The following is a 16,784-nucleotide window of genomic DNA, read 5'->3' as shown; positions in this document are numbered from 1 at the left end:
GGACACACGCTAATAAATAATTGCTAGCTGCCTCTCATGCTGCATACATAAGAAGTTTTCTGTTCAGGCTTGAAAATAACCCCACAACATTTGTACACAAATTTATATGATCTTGAATTTGACTAATACATTCAAAATTATACATGATACTATATTTTCTTTTAAGTATGTAAATTATATTATATTGACTGAAGATCAAGTTTTAATAACCATGTTACTTCAATTTGATATTTAATAAAATCTTATTTCTGTTCAAATATGTCAGAGAAATAAAAGATTAAATAGACTTGTTATCAAATTGAAAATAAATTTGCTAAAAACTTAATACAAATATTTAGTCACTGATTTCACATCTCAACAAGCAAGAAAAATAGAAATTGTGCAAAAACGCCCTCAAAACAAAATGGTATTTTCTTCACGGGAAAAAAACTTAACCCGACCGGCCCCCGTTTCCATCTATCCTAACAAAATTTGTGCAGAGCCATAAATCTGTTTCTGCTAATACCTTACAAATTGGGTTTTGTCATCTCCACCACCTTTCAGCTTTCCATAAGGATTGTTCTCACTGAATCCATGCCGGCTTCCCTCAACTTTACGCCTTTTCATCCTAAACTTTGATGCATTGCTGTCTATGTTCAAATTCACCTTTGGTGGGTTAGAGAAGCAAAATGATGCTGCAACCGCCTGGCCAAAGCCAACAACATTAGTAATTTATATTGGATTTCACATAGCATACCTTAATTATCTGAAAACTATAATGCAACTGAACCTGCAACTAAAGTTCGCTTCTATAGACCTGCAGCTAAACATATCCAGTTCATACAAAATTGTTGTCTATTTGCACCATAGGTGATTTTATCTCATTTTCTTCGTCCTACTGGACTGCTCAACAAGATATCTATTTCCAGTCTTCTACGATTATTTTGCTCCATCCAGTTTAGCATCATTTAGATTTTCTTAGGACAAGAAAAGATGTTCAACACATGCACTTGGATAAGGTGTAAATTACAAGCATATTTTCTGGTAATTCTAGAGAGAAATTATGGACACCAAAACGAGAATATCAGCAAGGTAAAAAAGAGAATTGTTCTTCAAGTAATCAGATGAATGACTAGGTACCTGCATATCCAGATGGTGAACATTAAAGATGTCCTTCATAGAGTGTGAATTATATGCTAATACATAGGATCTATATGCATCTTTTGCTGACTTGTTCAAATAGTAGTTACCAGAGACCAATTTCTCCTGCATCAATCCAAGTTACAAGACACAAGTTATCAAATAGTTTCTATTTATACAAAGCACACAGAATAAAGTTAACAGAGGAAAGAGTTAGGCACCAGATGAGACTGCACATTTGCAAGCTTCTTATTGCTAAATTCGTACTCTTTAACAGGAACTTTTGCTGCCTGAAGACAAAAATGAAGTATTAGTTCAAAAAAAGTATCAGTTTTCAACTCTTGGACAAACATTATATCACTGTTAAATACCACAATTCCTGTTGAGCATATAAGCAAAGCTTAAACAGTACATCATCTAAAGAACTTCAAAACTAAAAAGATTGCCAAAATAAGTAGCCTTCAGTATCACTTAGCTGCTTCTAATTCTTCGTTCTTTCAATAAGCTTCTATCCTCTTTAGTACCATAATTCATATTGTGCATTGAAGAATGACTTCGGTTGAACAGTACATCATTTGAGGAGTTCACTTTATCAACCAAACGGATTGCCAAATTAGTGGCCCTTACTACTTTTTAGCTTATTTTAGTTCTTTGATATTTTAATTAGCTTCTTGCCTCTTTAACTAACTAGATTGTGTAAATTAGTAGTGTTCTATTAAAATAATTGTACCTTCAGATAGCGAAGAAATTGCAACTCTTCAGGAATGAGGAAAAGTAGTGCATTTCCTTTCGCACCTTCCCCACGAGCTGTTCGACCTACCCTGTGAATATATTCCTACAGGCAGTAATCCCAAGCTTCAGTTTATTGAACATTGATGAACAAAACTTATACTATGAAAAATAAAACTAAAATATGTTATTGTTTAAGATAAGGATAGTAGGCACCTTTGGTTCATCAGGAGGATCATACTGAACAATCCAGTCCTACAAGCAACAGAAGTAATGTAAGATACATAATCAGTAAAACACAAAATGAACTTTCAAAAGTTTTAGATTTAGATAGTGCCACGGAGGTAATTATCCAAACAAGATTTCATGGTGCCATGTTTTCACAAGTGCTATGTAATAAAATTATTCCACAGCAGTTCCAGTGGTTTCCAGAGCACAAGACTTCAATTTCTAAAAGCTCATAACCTTTCAACTTTTAAGGAGACAAATGAAGACATTTTTAATAAGCATAATTAAGCTAGAAGCAAAGCATTATATCATCAACTGATGCATTTAGTAATTGCTCACCTAAAGGTTGTGCTCACCACATGCTTTTACTTTAGAATAGCTTAATAACTGATAGGCAAGCATATGAAATTAAATATCTGAATAGCTTACTATAATTCTTATTCAAGGAAAAAGCAATCAACCCATGTCCTGCAAGCATTGCTATAATGCAAAAGCAATAAATGTAACACATCCAGATCACACGGGAAAAGAAACAAATACCACAGCAGGGATATCAAGTCCTCGAGCTGCTACATCAGTACAGAGCAAAATCCCTTTGTCTGCTTTGCAGAAGTCAAAAAACGTAGTTGTCCTCTTCTGCTGCTTTTGCTTTCCATGGATATCGAAGCAAGGTACATTGATGTATCTCAAAAGTTCACTGTGGAATTTGACTGAGTTACATGATGAGAAGAAGACCATGACTTTCTTAGACAGATTTCTCTTGAGGAAAGAATATAGAAGAATAAATCTCTTGGAACAAGGCACAACACAATATCCTTGTTCCAGCCCTTCATTGGTAACCTACAATGCCAGAATCCTGTGAGTGTCTCAAAGTGGAAAGTTAAAGAAAAGGAAATTGTAAATTCATATATAGATGCAAGATACACAGTAAAAGTATAAGCAATTTTTAAAAAATGAATATAATACTCATAACCACGTAAGTACACAAATTAAACTCCCAAGTCAATTTCTACCTTAGTTCTACCATCATCCACATCGATATAGACAGGAGTTGTTTGAAACGACAAGCGAGCAAGATCTTCAACCTGCAGAGTTGCAGGAAAAATTATTATAACCAGCTTAATATCAAAATCCAAAATTCAAAATTACAAAGAAAATGACTTGGACAGTTTAATATAATTCTGAAAACTTGAATATCAGAAGACTGAAAAGAATGAGGCACAACAAAGAGACGTCAATATACCTTCTTAGTTTGGGTTGCTGAAAATAAAGCTGTTTGCCTATCCTGCATATCATAAAGGAACTCAATCAGCTAAAAACCTTGACATAGACATTACCAAAAAGTAAAAATGATATTGCTACTATAAAAAGTCAGAACTAACAGAACTAAGCATATAGCTAAATTTAAACAATAAATAATATTTCCAAACTCCATCATTTTGCAGCGAAAGAAAGCAAGGGAAAACAGTGGAAATTGAATGCAAACATTCTCTATAAACAATGATATTCTTTAAGTGCCAGTATCATAGTTGCAGAACAACCATATAATGTCCCCGGTTAGGTTCAAGTGATCAAACATCTAGTTAGGACCTAGAGAACATTTGAAGAATGCATCTACTGTACACTTTTACTGTTCCTTTCCTAAGCAAGCCATGCAAACACTTAATGGACTATTATATAAATTAAGTACTTAGAAGATAAACCATTTTCATTCTTTGCAATAGATGAACAAACCTTATAGCTTGATTACTCAAATGAACATGTGAAGAAAACATGCTCAACAACTTAAATTTGATAATATTAAAGGTAAAGATTGAATCATAGAGTTTACCTTCGGTAGAAGCCGGATAATTTGTTTCATCTCTTCTTCAAAATTTGCTTCCAATATTCTGTCAGCTTCATCAATCATGAGACACTGCAAATGCAAGCCAATTATATGAAAAAAGAGTTTAGCATACGAAGCAAACGTAAGTACATATTTGCATAGAAAAACAACTACTGTGTGGTCTTCTACATGAGAGCAGAAAAATAACCATGCCAAAAGTCCGCCAATGATACTTACAATGATTATTAACTACATAAATACGAAAATATGTGAATGAGAAAGATGTAGAAAAATCATTGTCCAAAAATTCATAACAGATCATGTAGAAACCACCATGAAAGCAATAAAAATAATATAAAATGCTGAAGAGTAGCATATGATACTTTTAGATTTTTGAATACAAATCCCTTGGTATTTTGAAGATGATCAAGAAGGCGACCAGGCGTTGCCACCAATAGATTTACTCCTTTTACGATACGTTCTGCTTCTCCTCTTCTAGCAGCACCACCAATAACCAAGCCTAGAGTCTGTGAGTGATACTTGAGAAGGTCTTTTGCAACAGCATGAGTCTGAATGTGGAAGGTTAATAAGTCAGGAAGAACAGAGGAATTTAGCATACAAGCCAAGAATATAAACAAAATGGATTAGCAATGGAAGATATATCAAACTAAAAATAATTGCACTCCGATTTCTGTATAGATATAAATTGAAACCTACTTACCAAAAAAAGTAAAGCATTTGTTCTTTAAATTATTAATAAAAAAAATTAAAAAAAAAAAAAGAGAACAAATAATCACTCTAAACAGAATTATCACCAATGTTCTATTTTGATGTCCAGGAAACACATGTAAAAAATAATAATAATACTTTCACCTGTATTGCAAGTTCCCTTGTTGGGCAAATAACCACAACTCCAGCTCCATTGCGAGGGGCAAAGTGTGTGTGGTACAACAACTCCACAGCTGGTATTAGAAAAGCAAGAGTTTTTCCAGAACCGGTCCTAGCAGCTCCAAGAACATCTTTTCCAAGCAAAAGTGGCGGAATTGATCTGGCTTGAATCTGCATTGTAATGCAATATAAATTCAATTTGGTTTGAACGTATATGGATCACATAAGGCCACAACATTCCAAGGCATAAAAGACAAACTTTGAGGGGCTTTATGTGGATTCCCTTAACTATCTGGTTCCTACAAACTTGCCAAGACTGCCATATGCATTTATCACCAATTATCTATTAAGAATAGTTCATGCTCCTAACAATTTTCAACTTTGCTCAGAGATGTCCTGTACTAAATTTATTACTAAAAAACAACTAAAATTCTTTCGATTATGGGTGTAACTTTGCTACCAAAAAAATCCAATAAGACAACGTTAATTCATATTTAACCTAAAAAAAATAAAAAATCATAATGAAGCATAATGAAATGAATAGCAATAGCCCAGGTACCTCAGAATTTAGGATAATCAAAAAGAAGAATTAGTTTAAAAAAAAAAAATTAACTTTTTTTTTACCTGAGTCATATGCTCAAAACCCATATCTTTAATGGCCTTGAAAGTGGGCTCAGATAACCCCAATGAATCAAAAGATTCCATACTCATAATCCCAAACCCTCCTTTACTCTTCACCTTATTCTTCTTCTCTTCCTCATCTTTGTTTTCTTCTCCTTCATCATCTTCGTCTTCTTCTTCCATCTCAGTAGACTTTTCAGGCTCCATTTTCTCTGTTTTCAGCTTATTCTTCTTCTTCATCTTCTTCTTCTCCTTCTCACTCTTCTTCACAGCTTCTCCATCTTCCTCTACTTCCTGGGCTTCCAAAGGTTCTTGCTGTTCCATAATGGTTGATGAAGATTGCTTCCGGCTTCTCTTTCGCTTCCTCTTCTTGGCCTCGGACGAAGTGTTATGCGAGGTGCTCTGCGTTTCGGCCATGGCGGCAGAAGAGACCGAAAGCTTTTGGGGGGAGCAAAACTCGGGCGTAAGAGACCGAGAGCTTTGTGGCAAAACTCGGGCGTAAGGTTTTGTTTTGTTTTTTTTTTTTTTTTTTTTTTTAATAAACACTCGGGCGAAGGTTTAGTATCCAAGTACTCTGCACTTAGGGTTTTTACGAAGGAAGGTAGACGGGAAAGACGAAGGAAGGGTTCAACAGTATTTTTCTCTTTTTTTTTTCTTTTTTTTTCAGTTTTTAACGGGTGTCTAAAACGTTTTCCCTTTTTTTTTTTCTTTTTTTTTTTTTTAAACGGAGCGTTTTGATTAGTGGATGTCTCAACAAAACGGCACGTGAAGGTGCACTCTATGTTATCCGGACTGTATCATTCTATTGAAAATTTAAAAAATAATAAATAAATAAATCTCAATGTTTTTTCAAAGCAGGCCATCATCTTCTTCCCTCACATCCCTGTTTTTTTAAATTTTTATTAAAGCCGCCACCTCGGCTTCCCCTTCGACCGCCATCGCCACCAAAACGCCTCCTCCATGGAGAGGTGAAGAGCTCACTTAAGAGTGGTGAAGTATTAGCTCGATTGTGGAATGCAGATTGGAGAGCTGGACGGTCTGTGCCTTGATCGATTTGAGACACGGTCAAAGAGCTCGGATGGGATGCGGCAGAGAGATGAGACGGCAGATCGGAGTGGAAAGAGTGTGGTCGGTGTGCTGGAGGGAAGAGAGCTAGCTGTAAAAGGAGTTGGTGGAGCTAGAGGTGGCGGTTGAGGGTATGGCGGCAGTTGGGGATTTGAAGGCTGAGAGTCTTTGCAGAGGTGAAGAGGAAGATGGTGAAGAAGACGATGAGAGTGGTGATCCTATCATATGCACTGGAAAAAAAAAAAAAATTGGTGGAAATAGATTCAACTATTTTTACAATTAATTTTTTAAAATTAAGATTTATTAAGTATGTTTTCCAGCTTTTTTCAGAAGTTTTTATTCTCCTTAATTTTTTTTTAGTTTGTTAAACAATTTTGGGGTTAAAATTAAGACGAGGTATCTTTTTTTTTTTTTTTTTTACAATTAGGAAAAATATATCAAAATACCTATTTTACCCTTGATTTCACCTGCATGTGCCGTATTTAACGCGCATGGTGGAACCGCGTTGAAGTGCTTGGGTGGCACTGCCTAAATATGTGAAAGGGTATAAAATATAGGCATTAAACATGAAAGTTGAGGTACAATTTACAAATGTGATGAAAGTTTAGAAGATATTTTTGCCACAAGCTTTTTATTTTTTTATTTTTTTTATTCTTATATTACAATCGTCAGCACCATCCACGTAAAAATGGAATAAGTCACATGCCTTTCAATAAAGTGTATTTGGGAAAAAGAGGATAAAAATAAAGAAAGAAAATGAATAAAGTTGTTTATTAATTGGAATTCATAATATCCATTGCTTTATTTTAGTCAAAAAAACACATTATACTAGTTGTTTATAGTCAACATTTTTTTTTAAATATTTTAATTTCATAAATTTTTAAATAGCTCTAGTACAAAAATATATACAAAGTGATAAAAAAAAAAAAAACCAGTTTAAAATGCAAAGTGTAATTAACCCATATAATAAAATATGTGCATATATATATATATATATATTGTCAAAACAAAATGTATATTTTTACTTCTTTTTTTTTTTTTTATTCAGTTAGTCACGGATTACATGCATATACTCATTTAAAAAATAAAAAATAAAAAATCACCAAGCGTGATTTCTACAAAAACAAGCTACATATGTTGATGGGCCATTTTTATGATCAATTCCACCTCTGTATCTAACATTTTGCATTACGATTGAAAATCTAACTCGGGTGGAAACGTTTACCATCAATGCTACAAAATTATTAAAACACCATTTTAGTTTGTTACCACTTATGACACCAAAATTGTTCTCCACAAATAAGTAGATCTAGTAATAAAAATTATCTTATGTTTTTAAAATAATGCTCTATGTCTTGCATCTTATTATCAAATAGTTCTCTAGAGTTATGAAGCTATTATTTCCAAAGATAAAATATATATATTTCTCTAGAGTTTGTTTTTGATGGTTAGAGATAAAACTGTAGATAAATATATATACAGTCCATGTATAGTGCGGACGGTTCTCATGTTGATCACAGTATTGATGACAGTTTTTTATACTATTGATGACGATTTTCTAAGAAACTGTCGTTAATACTATAAAAAACGGTCACTAATACTGTGATTCTCATACGAACCGTTCTCACCATAGAATTTCCGTTTATATATATATATATACACCAATTAATGGAAAATTAATAATTTTGCACTTTATTTTTGCTAGTAGTGACTCATAATTAAGAGGTGTAAAAATTTGCATCTCTGATTGATACTTTGATCAGCTACACTTTAATCATATCTAAAACAATAAGTTCCAAAGAAGAAAAACAAAAGTCCCTTGTACACCAAAAACATCCCAAAAATCAAACCCATAGCTTGCAAATCCCAAAGAATTCACAACTTGAGAGTCGCCATTCCAATTCCTTTCACTGCTACTTATCTTGGCATTTGAATCTCCATTACTAAAAACACCATGTTCTTGCTTGCATGGTTTTACACCAAATGGTACAAAACTTGCAGATACCAAATCTTCTCGGAAACAAAGGTTTGGGTTATTCCAAGCTCCAAAACGTCTACCAAATTTCCTATAAAACCCTTCTGAGAATCCAAGCTCTCCTGTTAAATTGTTTCCATTAATGTAAATTGTTCTGATATTAGACATAGATTCCAAATTTGTGGGTATATTTCCTGATAGATTATTATTGTCAAGCCCCAAATATCTTATCCCCTTCAATTCCATAATAGATTTTGGAATTTTTCCTTCCAAAGCTGTGTTAGAAAGATCCAATATTTCCAAATTCCTCATATTTGCCCACTGAATCCTGTCCAAGTCACCGCCAATTAAGTTGTTGGACATCACCAATTCCTTCAAGGAAACCATTTCTTGAATTTTCTGAGCTAACCCGCCCGACAATTTGTTGTTCCCGAGGTCTAAAAGTGTCAGATTCTTGAGCTTTCCAATATCTTCTGGTATATTGCCCTCTAACACATTGGAGCTTAAATCAAGCTTTAGTAGTGAAACTAAGCCTCCAATTGTCCAAGGCAACGGACCCGATAGTTTATTCCTGCTTGAATCAAATATTAAAAGCTGGGTTAAAGACCCAAAACTTTCAGGAACCTGACCCACCAATTGGTTTCCTGAAAGGACAAGTTTCTTCAAGTTGGCTAAATTCCCTATCTCCAATGGTAATTTCCCTGATAATCCATTTTCAAGAAGCACCAGAGATTGGAGCTCTCTGAGAGAACCTATGGTGGTTGGAATTGTTCCAATGAGACCTGGGTTTGATCTAAATTCTAAGGATTCTAAGGTGTTTGTGAATTTGGTCCAGTTCAGAGTGGAGATTGTAACTGGGTTTTGGTTTGGGTTGGTGAAGCAATTGAAGATAGAGAGTGATTTCAAGCGGTTGAGATTGAATAAATGGTGTGAAAATGCTGCATTTGGGGAGCAAATGAGAGAGTTGTCATAAACTGGTCCAATGTTTATATCGCTAATATACCATAAACCTTCGTGGAGATCACAGAAAACTCCCTGTATATGAAGAATATATATTATTAAAATCATGAACTTTTTAATTAGAAACTCATGGAACATATAGTGAGAAGTAATTAGTTAAATTAACAAGTTCTAGATGCTAATATTGTGTATCATCTAACAAGTTCTTGTGTTGGGGTAAAAGCGAAAAAATAAATAAATAAATAAAAAATACCCAGTTTCTCTTTAATATCCTCTATATTTTTTTGGTTAAAACTAATGTTACCAAACATCACTTGTTTGGTATCTAAATTTCGGGAAAGTAAATTAGTTACACAAAAAAGACTTCCCCTGCCAAAAAAAAAAAAAAAAAAAAAAACAAAAAAACAAAAAAAGCCAAAAAAAAAAAATCAATGTTATTATTTGAAAAAAAAAAAAAAAAGAGAGTACACAAAGTCAATGTTTTTTTTTTTAAAGGAAAAAAAAATATATATATATATATATATATATTTCATTGAGAAACACTGAAACAAGTTACTCTAACTGTATTATTTTCGGTGGATATGAAAAGATTAAATTCTATAAATTCTCAATCTATAAATATTTTTTCAAATAGAATTTTTTTTTTTTTTCCATGTGTTGAAATAGAATAAAACAGTATCAAACCTGTAAGGGAGTCCATCCACAAGGATCTGGGTAGAGATCTGAACCATTCCACCATTTTCCCACAAACCCTTGAATGGCTAAGTAAAGAGCCTCTTTCTCTTTTTCCTCCATTGGTGCTACTGATAAAGCTTCTTCTTGACCATTACAGTGCATAACAAACAAGCTACTGCAAAAACCCAAGAGGAGAAGAAGAAGAAGAAAAACATTTGGTATACTAAAATCCTTCATTTGACCAATCTATACCAACCAAAAAAGCAGCTTATGTAGAAAGAGAAAATTCCAGTTGAACAAAGAGTATTAAGTTTAATAAAAAGCCAAACAAGACAGAAACCAAAGAACCTCTTTCACAAAATGCAATACCAAGACAAGAAGGAAAAAGGGTTCTATATACACATATATTTTCCAGGAAAACCCAGAAAAAGAAAGGAAAAAAATTTAAAGATGCGAATGGAGTCAGAGAAAATGCGAAAGATTTTTGAAATTAGTTACAAAACTTATAACTAATTATATATCTACAAACAGGAAAGCCATAGTTTGAGAGATATGATTCAGGACAGTAAGATCCAAAGGACTCTAGCAGCAACAGCAGCAGCTAAAAGTACCAGAAACACTTCTCGGCGCCCAAGAAAAAGTAACAATAATAGCAATAACAATAATATGCATAACAATAGTAAGCTTCAAAGTCAGACCAAAAAGAAGGAAAATAATGATAATAATAATAAAAAATCTTCTTTATCCTCACTGTGTATTTTTTTTTCTTTATTTTATTGTTTTGCAGAAAACGTGGCTTTTGAAAAGTCAGTACAGTCCACAAGCTAAAAAACTAAAAACTGTACTGATCAGAAAATTACCTTTAAAAAATTACAAGAAAATTGTCTTTAAAAAATTAGGAGACAAATTTGAAAGTTGAATATACATGTTTATTGAATAATTGTTCGGTGGGGACGTCTACAATTTATATAAATTGCAGACAATATTTTGCTTAATGTGTGCAAGCTGAATACTTCTTTTCACTTACTCCATTTTAGAGTAATTCCAGACTCATTAATTTTTTTAATTAAATTTTCAGTATTCAATGATTTGGTAATATTGTTTCGTTAAATTTATCTATGACTATAAGATATTATTAATTTATTAATCATTAGTAAATTTCATAAATTACACATAACTAGATATAAAAATTCATATTATTAATTTATTAATCATTAGTAAATTTCATAAATTACACATAACTAGATATAAAAATTTAGTCAATAAATCTGATACCCCTCCATTTTATTGTTAATGGTCATTGCTAAATATGTATATATTTGTTAAAAAAACTTATAAGGTGGTGAAACTCGTATAAAATAATGATTAGGAATGAAACTAGGTGATTAGTAAAAACAATCAACTTGCATGTTATAAGTTATAAAACATTGTTTTTAACACCAAAAATTTAAATAAATTGTTATTGATGATATAGTACAATGGACCACTCACAAATAAATATGCAATAAATATTTAAATATTTTATCGAGTCTAAATGCTTTATTTTATCGTGATACTGTATATAATTATATGTTCTTAGATTTATATGGTAGTTATGTTCTTAAATTTACATGGCAGGTTGCCACCATTGTACTCAAGTTTTTCTCATTATTAAGCTAAAAACATCAAATCCATGAGTTGTGTATATCTTTACCTCAAGAGGATGGTATATTCATAGAGTTATTCTCACAACCATCATCAGCTAGCCCTGAGATTGAAAACTGATGGGAAGACCATAAGAATTTAGTGAAACAAGTCTTAAAATTTAAGTGATTGTATATGATCTGAAATAAACCATTATTACATCTTGAATCAGTAATCAACTAATAAAACAAAGTTTGAAAGCTAATAAAAAGGACTTGATAGCACTATATCAAAACAATCTTGAAATAAAAATTACTACATATATATATATATATATTGTTTTTACCCTTTATGTTTTTTTAGGAGAAAAATAGAGGTGAGGTTTGCTAAAAGATGCCGTCTATTAACATGGATGGTTTTTATTTTTGGTTTTTTCGATCTCTAATTTTATATAATTTGCTTCTTTGCAATGTTTTTTAAATAATAATTAGAATTTATTAAACATATCAGTTAACTATAAAATTAAGAAGAAAAAAGAAGAAGACATATATGCGAAATTAAACAAAATTTCAATTTATATTAGACTTTTGCTTTTAATTTTTTTATTTTTCTTTCTTTAAATTTTATACTAATAAAAATGTTAAATAAACTCTAACTATTATTAATAAACATTCAAGCTAAGTAAATTATATGTAATTAACTAAAGAAAAAAAAACTAAAAATTAAAAACAACATGTTATTAAACCGTACCTAAATTTTTAGGTTTTTTTTTTTTTTTTTAATTTATAGGCAAAATGGGTTGGTAAAAGAAGATTTTTATAGGTGAAGATCTCGAGAAATGGATTGGCAGGTGTTTGGAGTAGAGACAGTATAGGAAAAAAGAGAAGCTAAACAAGTTGGGGTTCTAATCATGGCTTTTTGGGTAAACGGTTTTCAGGGTGTTTAATAAGGAGTAATAGCATTGACACATAAAATAAAGAAAGGAGGGAGTTGTAGGGACGGTGTTAGGGTTTGTAGGGGACCAATTTTTAAGGCTGTCTTTCTCTCTGCATGAATTATGATGCAAATGCATGCAAATACAACCTCCATTTCACTGCCATCTTCTTTTATTGAAGTACAGTGCATATATTAGCCATTATACAGACAACTGTCTTCTACATTTATATGTATAGCTCGTGAAAGACAGCTTTCAATAATTCATTAAACATTTATTTATTATGCTTGTAATTCCTTAACGTGACTTGAAAAAAATGTAAATTTCATATTTTTTTTTTCTGGCCTTAGCTAGATTTTAATTTGGGTCACTATAATTTGTTTAATTGGAACGATTCTTTATAAATTTATAATTTATAAATGGTTAGTGATGTTTAATTATACGCAAAAACCCAAAACCTCACCCTTCACATTTAGTTGAATATACACTTATGTGCTTTTAAATTCTAATAATTAATATTTATGAATTTGTTTAATTGGAACGATTCTTTATAAATTTATAATTTATAAATGGTTAGTGATGTTTAATTATACGCAAAAACCCAAAACCTCACCCTTCACATTTAGTTGAATATACACTTATGTGCTTTTAAATTCTAATAATTAATATTTATGAGTTTCTATGGGGATAGTTTAGTCATAAAAGTTACTGTTTTTTAATAATAATACAAATTCAAATCTTCCACCATAGTACTAAATATATGAATCTTTAACAAATTCTAATAATTACATATTCAATTTGATCTATATATTTCATACTTAAAGAGTAATAGTAATGAAATTCCCTAATATTATGCTAAAAATAACTAAAATTTCCACAAGAAAATGCCATTCATTATGATAATAATAAAAGGGTGAATAAGGTCATTTTCGTGGTTTTTTTTTTTTTTTCATCTTTGTTTTTCTTTTAGTAGTGTGTTAAAATGTACAAACTAAGTTTTGCATTAGCTAGGTTTTGGATTACACCTCAAACTGCCTTTTTTTTTTTTGGGAGAAATACTTCTCAAAACTGTAAAGCGGCGTAGAAATAGAATTAAAACTAAACCAAGTATACATTCAATATGAACCCTGGTATGAATCCAACGGTTGGCATTAGTTCCCCGGATGGTTTTTGAACAAATTTAGAAAATATGATACCATTATTTTTATTTTTTATTTTCATCTTACATATGCCATTATATGTTAGAGCTATGTGGAACATTGCAGCATCCGCAGCACATTAATTAAAGGAATGGTATATAGGGATGTAATAAAAAATTTGACTTTTATTTTTACAATTATGAAAAGCATATATACATTTAAACTTCATTTATGGGCAGTTAATGAAACTTTTCCTCGGGCTTTGTTCTCCCAATCTTCATTGTCTAACCTCTATTATACACAGAGAGAGAGAGAGAGAGAGAGAGGAGAGAGAGAGAGAGAGAAGGAGAAGTTTGGACCACCCTATGAATCCCTATAAAGATACATTAACAAGGGCCAAACTCTATCTATAATTATAGACTCCATGGTGCTCCACGGTTCCTGCACGTTGCTCTGCGCCTCCCTACTCTCTAATCACTTTACTACGCATTTTCTTCCCTTTTTTTTTTTTTTTTTAAATATATTTTGTTTGGATACATAAATAGGCTTGCCCACAATATGGTTGGATTGAAATTGAGATTGAATTAGAATTGGAAGTAAGATCGGATGCATAAGAATTAATTCAATTTTATGTTTGGTGTCAATTGAATAGGACTAATTCTTTTTATTTTTATTTTTATAATTGTTATTAAAATGAATTTAAGTTTTTTTATTTGAAATAAAAAATGAATATGAGTTACAATATAAGTTATTGATTTTTTAATTAAGAAAAATGATTTAAATTAAATAAGTTTAATATAAAAATATATATAAGTCCTTTATTTAATTATTTTTTTTTTAAAATAAAAGAGAAAAAAGAAACTAGAGAAACAAAAAAAAAAAAAAAACTGAAACTTAAGACAGATGCAATTAAAAAAAAAAGAATAAACCAAGACCCAAAAAAAAAAAAAAAGAACGAAGATTTAAAAAGAAAAAAGAAAAAAGAAAAAAAGATATACAATGATTAAGAAAGAAAGCAACAAAAAGGAAAGTAGATAAAAAATAATAAAAAAAGGAAAACGTAAGAGAAAAAGAATTCTGAATAAAAAAAACGAAGAAACAAAGATTTAAAAAAATAAAAAAAAATCTAGGAAAAAATCAAAAGAAACAAAGATTTAAAAAAACAAAAGAAATAAAAAAAATCAAAAAGCATATTCTGGTGGGATAATTTTATCCCACTATTTTATATTGGATAATTTTATCCATAGGAAAGGAATTATTTAACAGGTTCGAGATACTGCTACTTAAATACGGGATTAGGATTATTTAATCCTAATTCTAATCTTTATCCTACCTATTAAAAATAGCTAAAAAGATTGGATGGGTAAAGGCTTTCAATTTGAAATTGTGGACTCATCCACGCCAACAAAATAATTTATATATATATATATATATTTACAATAGTAGCATCCAGGACAACAAAATAATTTACATATATATATATATATATATATATATATATATATGCACGCACACACACAATAATACTAACAGCCATTAAACTGTTTTACTAAATAATTTGACAAGAGATTGATAATTGATAAAAGACTAGAATCTAAATGTATAGAAAAATGAACCCAACAATATTATATTACTTTCATTTAGGCCCTCTATAAGAATTGATCATCTTAGCACTTTCGGTACATTTACTGTTTCACATGTGTGATGGACCTAGAAGATAAGCTATAGCTTTTACCATTTTATAGCTTATTAAAAAGCATTTCCAATAGATTATTTAAATATATCATATTTTTTATTTTAGAAAATTAAAATTTTAAAATAAAATTTAATATATTTTTTATTTTGATTTTTGAATATAAAAAGTTAATTTAGCTTTTTAAATATAAAATCTAATCTATTTTTAACTAAATATTAGAGCATCTCAAACTATGATATAATCTTTAAAATAAAAAACACGTTGAAAAATATTATAAAATAAAGAGACTTTTCATTACACTCTTAAGTTTTTTATCTCCCTACAAATAATTAATATTCACTTTTTCTTTTTTATTATTTTTTTATTTTCCCTCTTTATATATATATATATACACTTTTCATTACTCTTAAATTTTTTTATCTCCCTATAAATAATTAATATTCACTTTTCTTTTTTTAATTTTTCCCTCTTTATATATATATATATATATATATATATACGAAATTTAATAAATTATACTAATATTGCATAGAAAAATGTTTGTGTAATAGATATATGCATTAAAAACTTTATATGGAAAGTGGATCTCTTAATTTTGGAAAATCAAACCTCACTTTTTATTTCAATTTTACAATTTAAAGAGTGTATTAAATTTTTTTTTTTTTTTGGTTGCTAATCCCTAGGCCCTCTCCATCCATGAGACTTGAACCCGCATAGGGCACAGATAAGGTGCTTTACTATTGGAATTATTGTTTTTGTTTCAAAAATGTATTAGGGTTATTTAAAAATTATTTAACTTTTGAAAATAGAGGAAAGAAGGTTTTCAAAAAACCTATTAGAGATACTTTTTATATTGATTTAATTTAATTTATTAGATTTATGAAAAAGATATTTGACTTTTTAAAATAGGAGAAGAAAAAGATTTCATAAAGCCTATTAAAGATGCTTTTATGTTGATTTAATTTAATATAGCACATGTTCCCATGTCATTAATATAATATTTAAATAAATTTCATATAAAAAGAAAGAGAACTTGTAATAAATAGAAAAATAAATATTTATAGATAAAATAAAAATAAAGAGCATAAATAAAAAGTATTGCTATGTCTTGTAAAATTTTAATGTTTGTATTAAAAAAGCTCTTTTTCATAAAAATTATGTTTTTTATTTTAAAAAATCCTTTGAAAATACTAAGCATTTTTAATAGCAAATGTTATTTTTGTATTAACAATCATAAATGTCAATGCCAGTGTTAACTTTTAGCATCGACTCCTCTATAACAAATATTAAGAACTAGCATTATCAAA

At 30.2% G+C, this 16,784-nt stretch overlaps 2 protein-coding genes across 2 annotated transcripts; both read right to left on the bottom strand.

The window, feature by feature from the left end:
- Positions 1-261: 261 nt before the first annotated feature.
- On the bottom strand, positions 262-6,083 carry LOC107418893 (DEAD-box ATP-dependent RNA helicase 51). Its single transcript, XM_016027588.4, has 12 exons — positions 5,414-6,083; positions 4,775-4,960; positions 4,285-4,470; positions 3,908-3,991; positions 3,320-3,361; positions 3,090-3,161; positions 2,617-2,916; positions 2,065-2,103; positions 1,850-1,954; positions 1,341-1,409; positions 1,120-1,245; positions 262-684 (listed from the first exon to the last, which is right to left on the bottom strand). Exons 1-12 carry the CDS (start codon positions 5,825-5,827, stop codon positions 499-501), a joined length of 1,809 nt encoding a protein of 602 aa, XP_015883074.3. The 5' UTR covers positions 5,828-6,083; the 3' UTR covers positions 262-498.
- A 2,124-nt stretch (positions 6,084-8,207) lies between these two features.
- LOC107418880 (piriformospora indica-insensitive protein 2) lies at positions 8,208-10,750 on the bottom strand. The gene is made up of 2 exons (XM_016027565.4): positions 10,095-10,750; positions 8,208-9,485 (listed from the first exon to the last, which is right to left on the bottom strand). The coding sequence occupies exons 1-2, from the start codon at positions 10,320-10,322 to the stop codon at positions 8,256-8,258; spliced, it is 1,458 nt and encodes a 485-aa protein (XP_015883051.3). The 5' UTR covers positions 10,323-10,750; the 3' UTR covers positions 8,208-8,255.
- Between the last annotated feature and the right edge of the window lie 6,034 nt (positions 10,751-16,784).

The sequence above is a fragment of the Ziziphus jujuba genome, chromosome 2 (genome assembly GCF_031755915.1).
Source record: "Ziziphus jujuba cultivar Dongzao chromosome 2, ASM3175591v1".
NCBI classification, from domain to species: Eukaryota; Viridiplantae; Streptophyta; class Magnoliopsida; order Rosales; family Rhamnaceae; genus Ziziphus; species Ziziphus jujuba.
This window is presented reverse-complemented; position numbering and strand designations above follow the sequence as displayed.

Excerpts from the sequence above, each read along its gene's own strand:
- LOC107418893 (XM_016027588.4), bottom strand. The coding sequence starts at position 5,827 with ATGGCCGAAACGCAGAGCACCTCGCATAACACTTCGTCCGAGGCCAAG. Across the intron at positions 4,961-5,413 it reads GTTTTGAGCATATGACTCAG|ATTCAAGCCAGATCAATTCC; the intron begins GTAAAAAAAAAG and ends ATTACAATGCAG. Across the intron at positions 3,992-4,284 it reads TTGTATTCAAAAATCTAAAA|TGTCTCATGATTGATGAAGC; the intron begins GTATCATATGCT and ends TTGCATTTGCAG.
- LOC107418880 (XM_016027565.4), bottom strand. The coding sequence starts at position 10,322 with ATGAAGGATTTTAGTATACCAAATGTTTTTCTTCTTCTTCTTCTCCTC. Across the intron at positions 9,486-10,094 it reads GTGGATGGACTCCCTTACAG|GGAGTTTTCTGTGATCTCCA; the intron begins GTTTGATACTGT and ends CTTCATATACAG.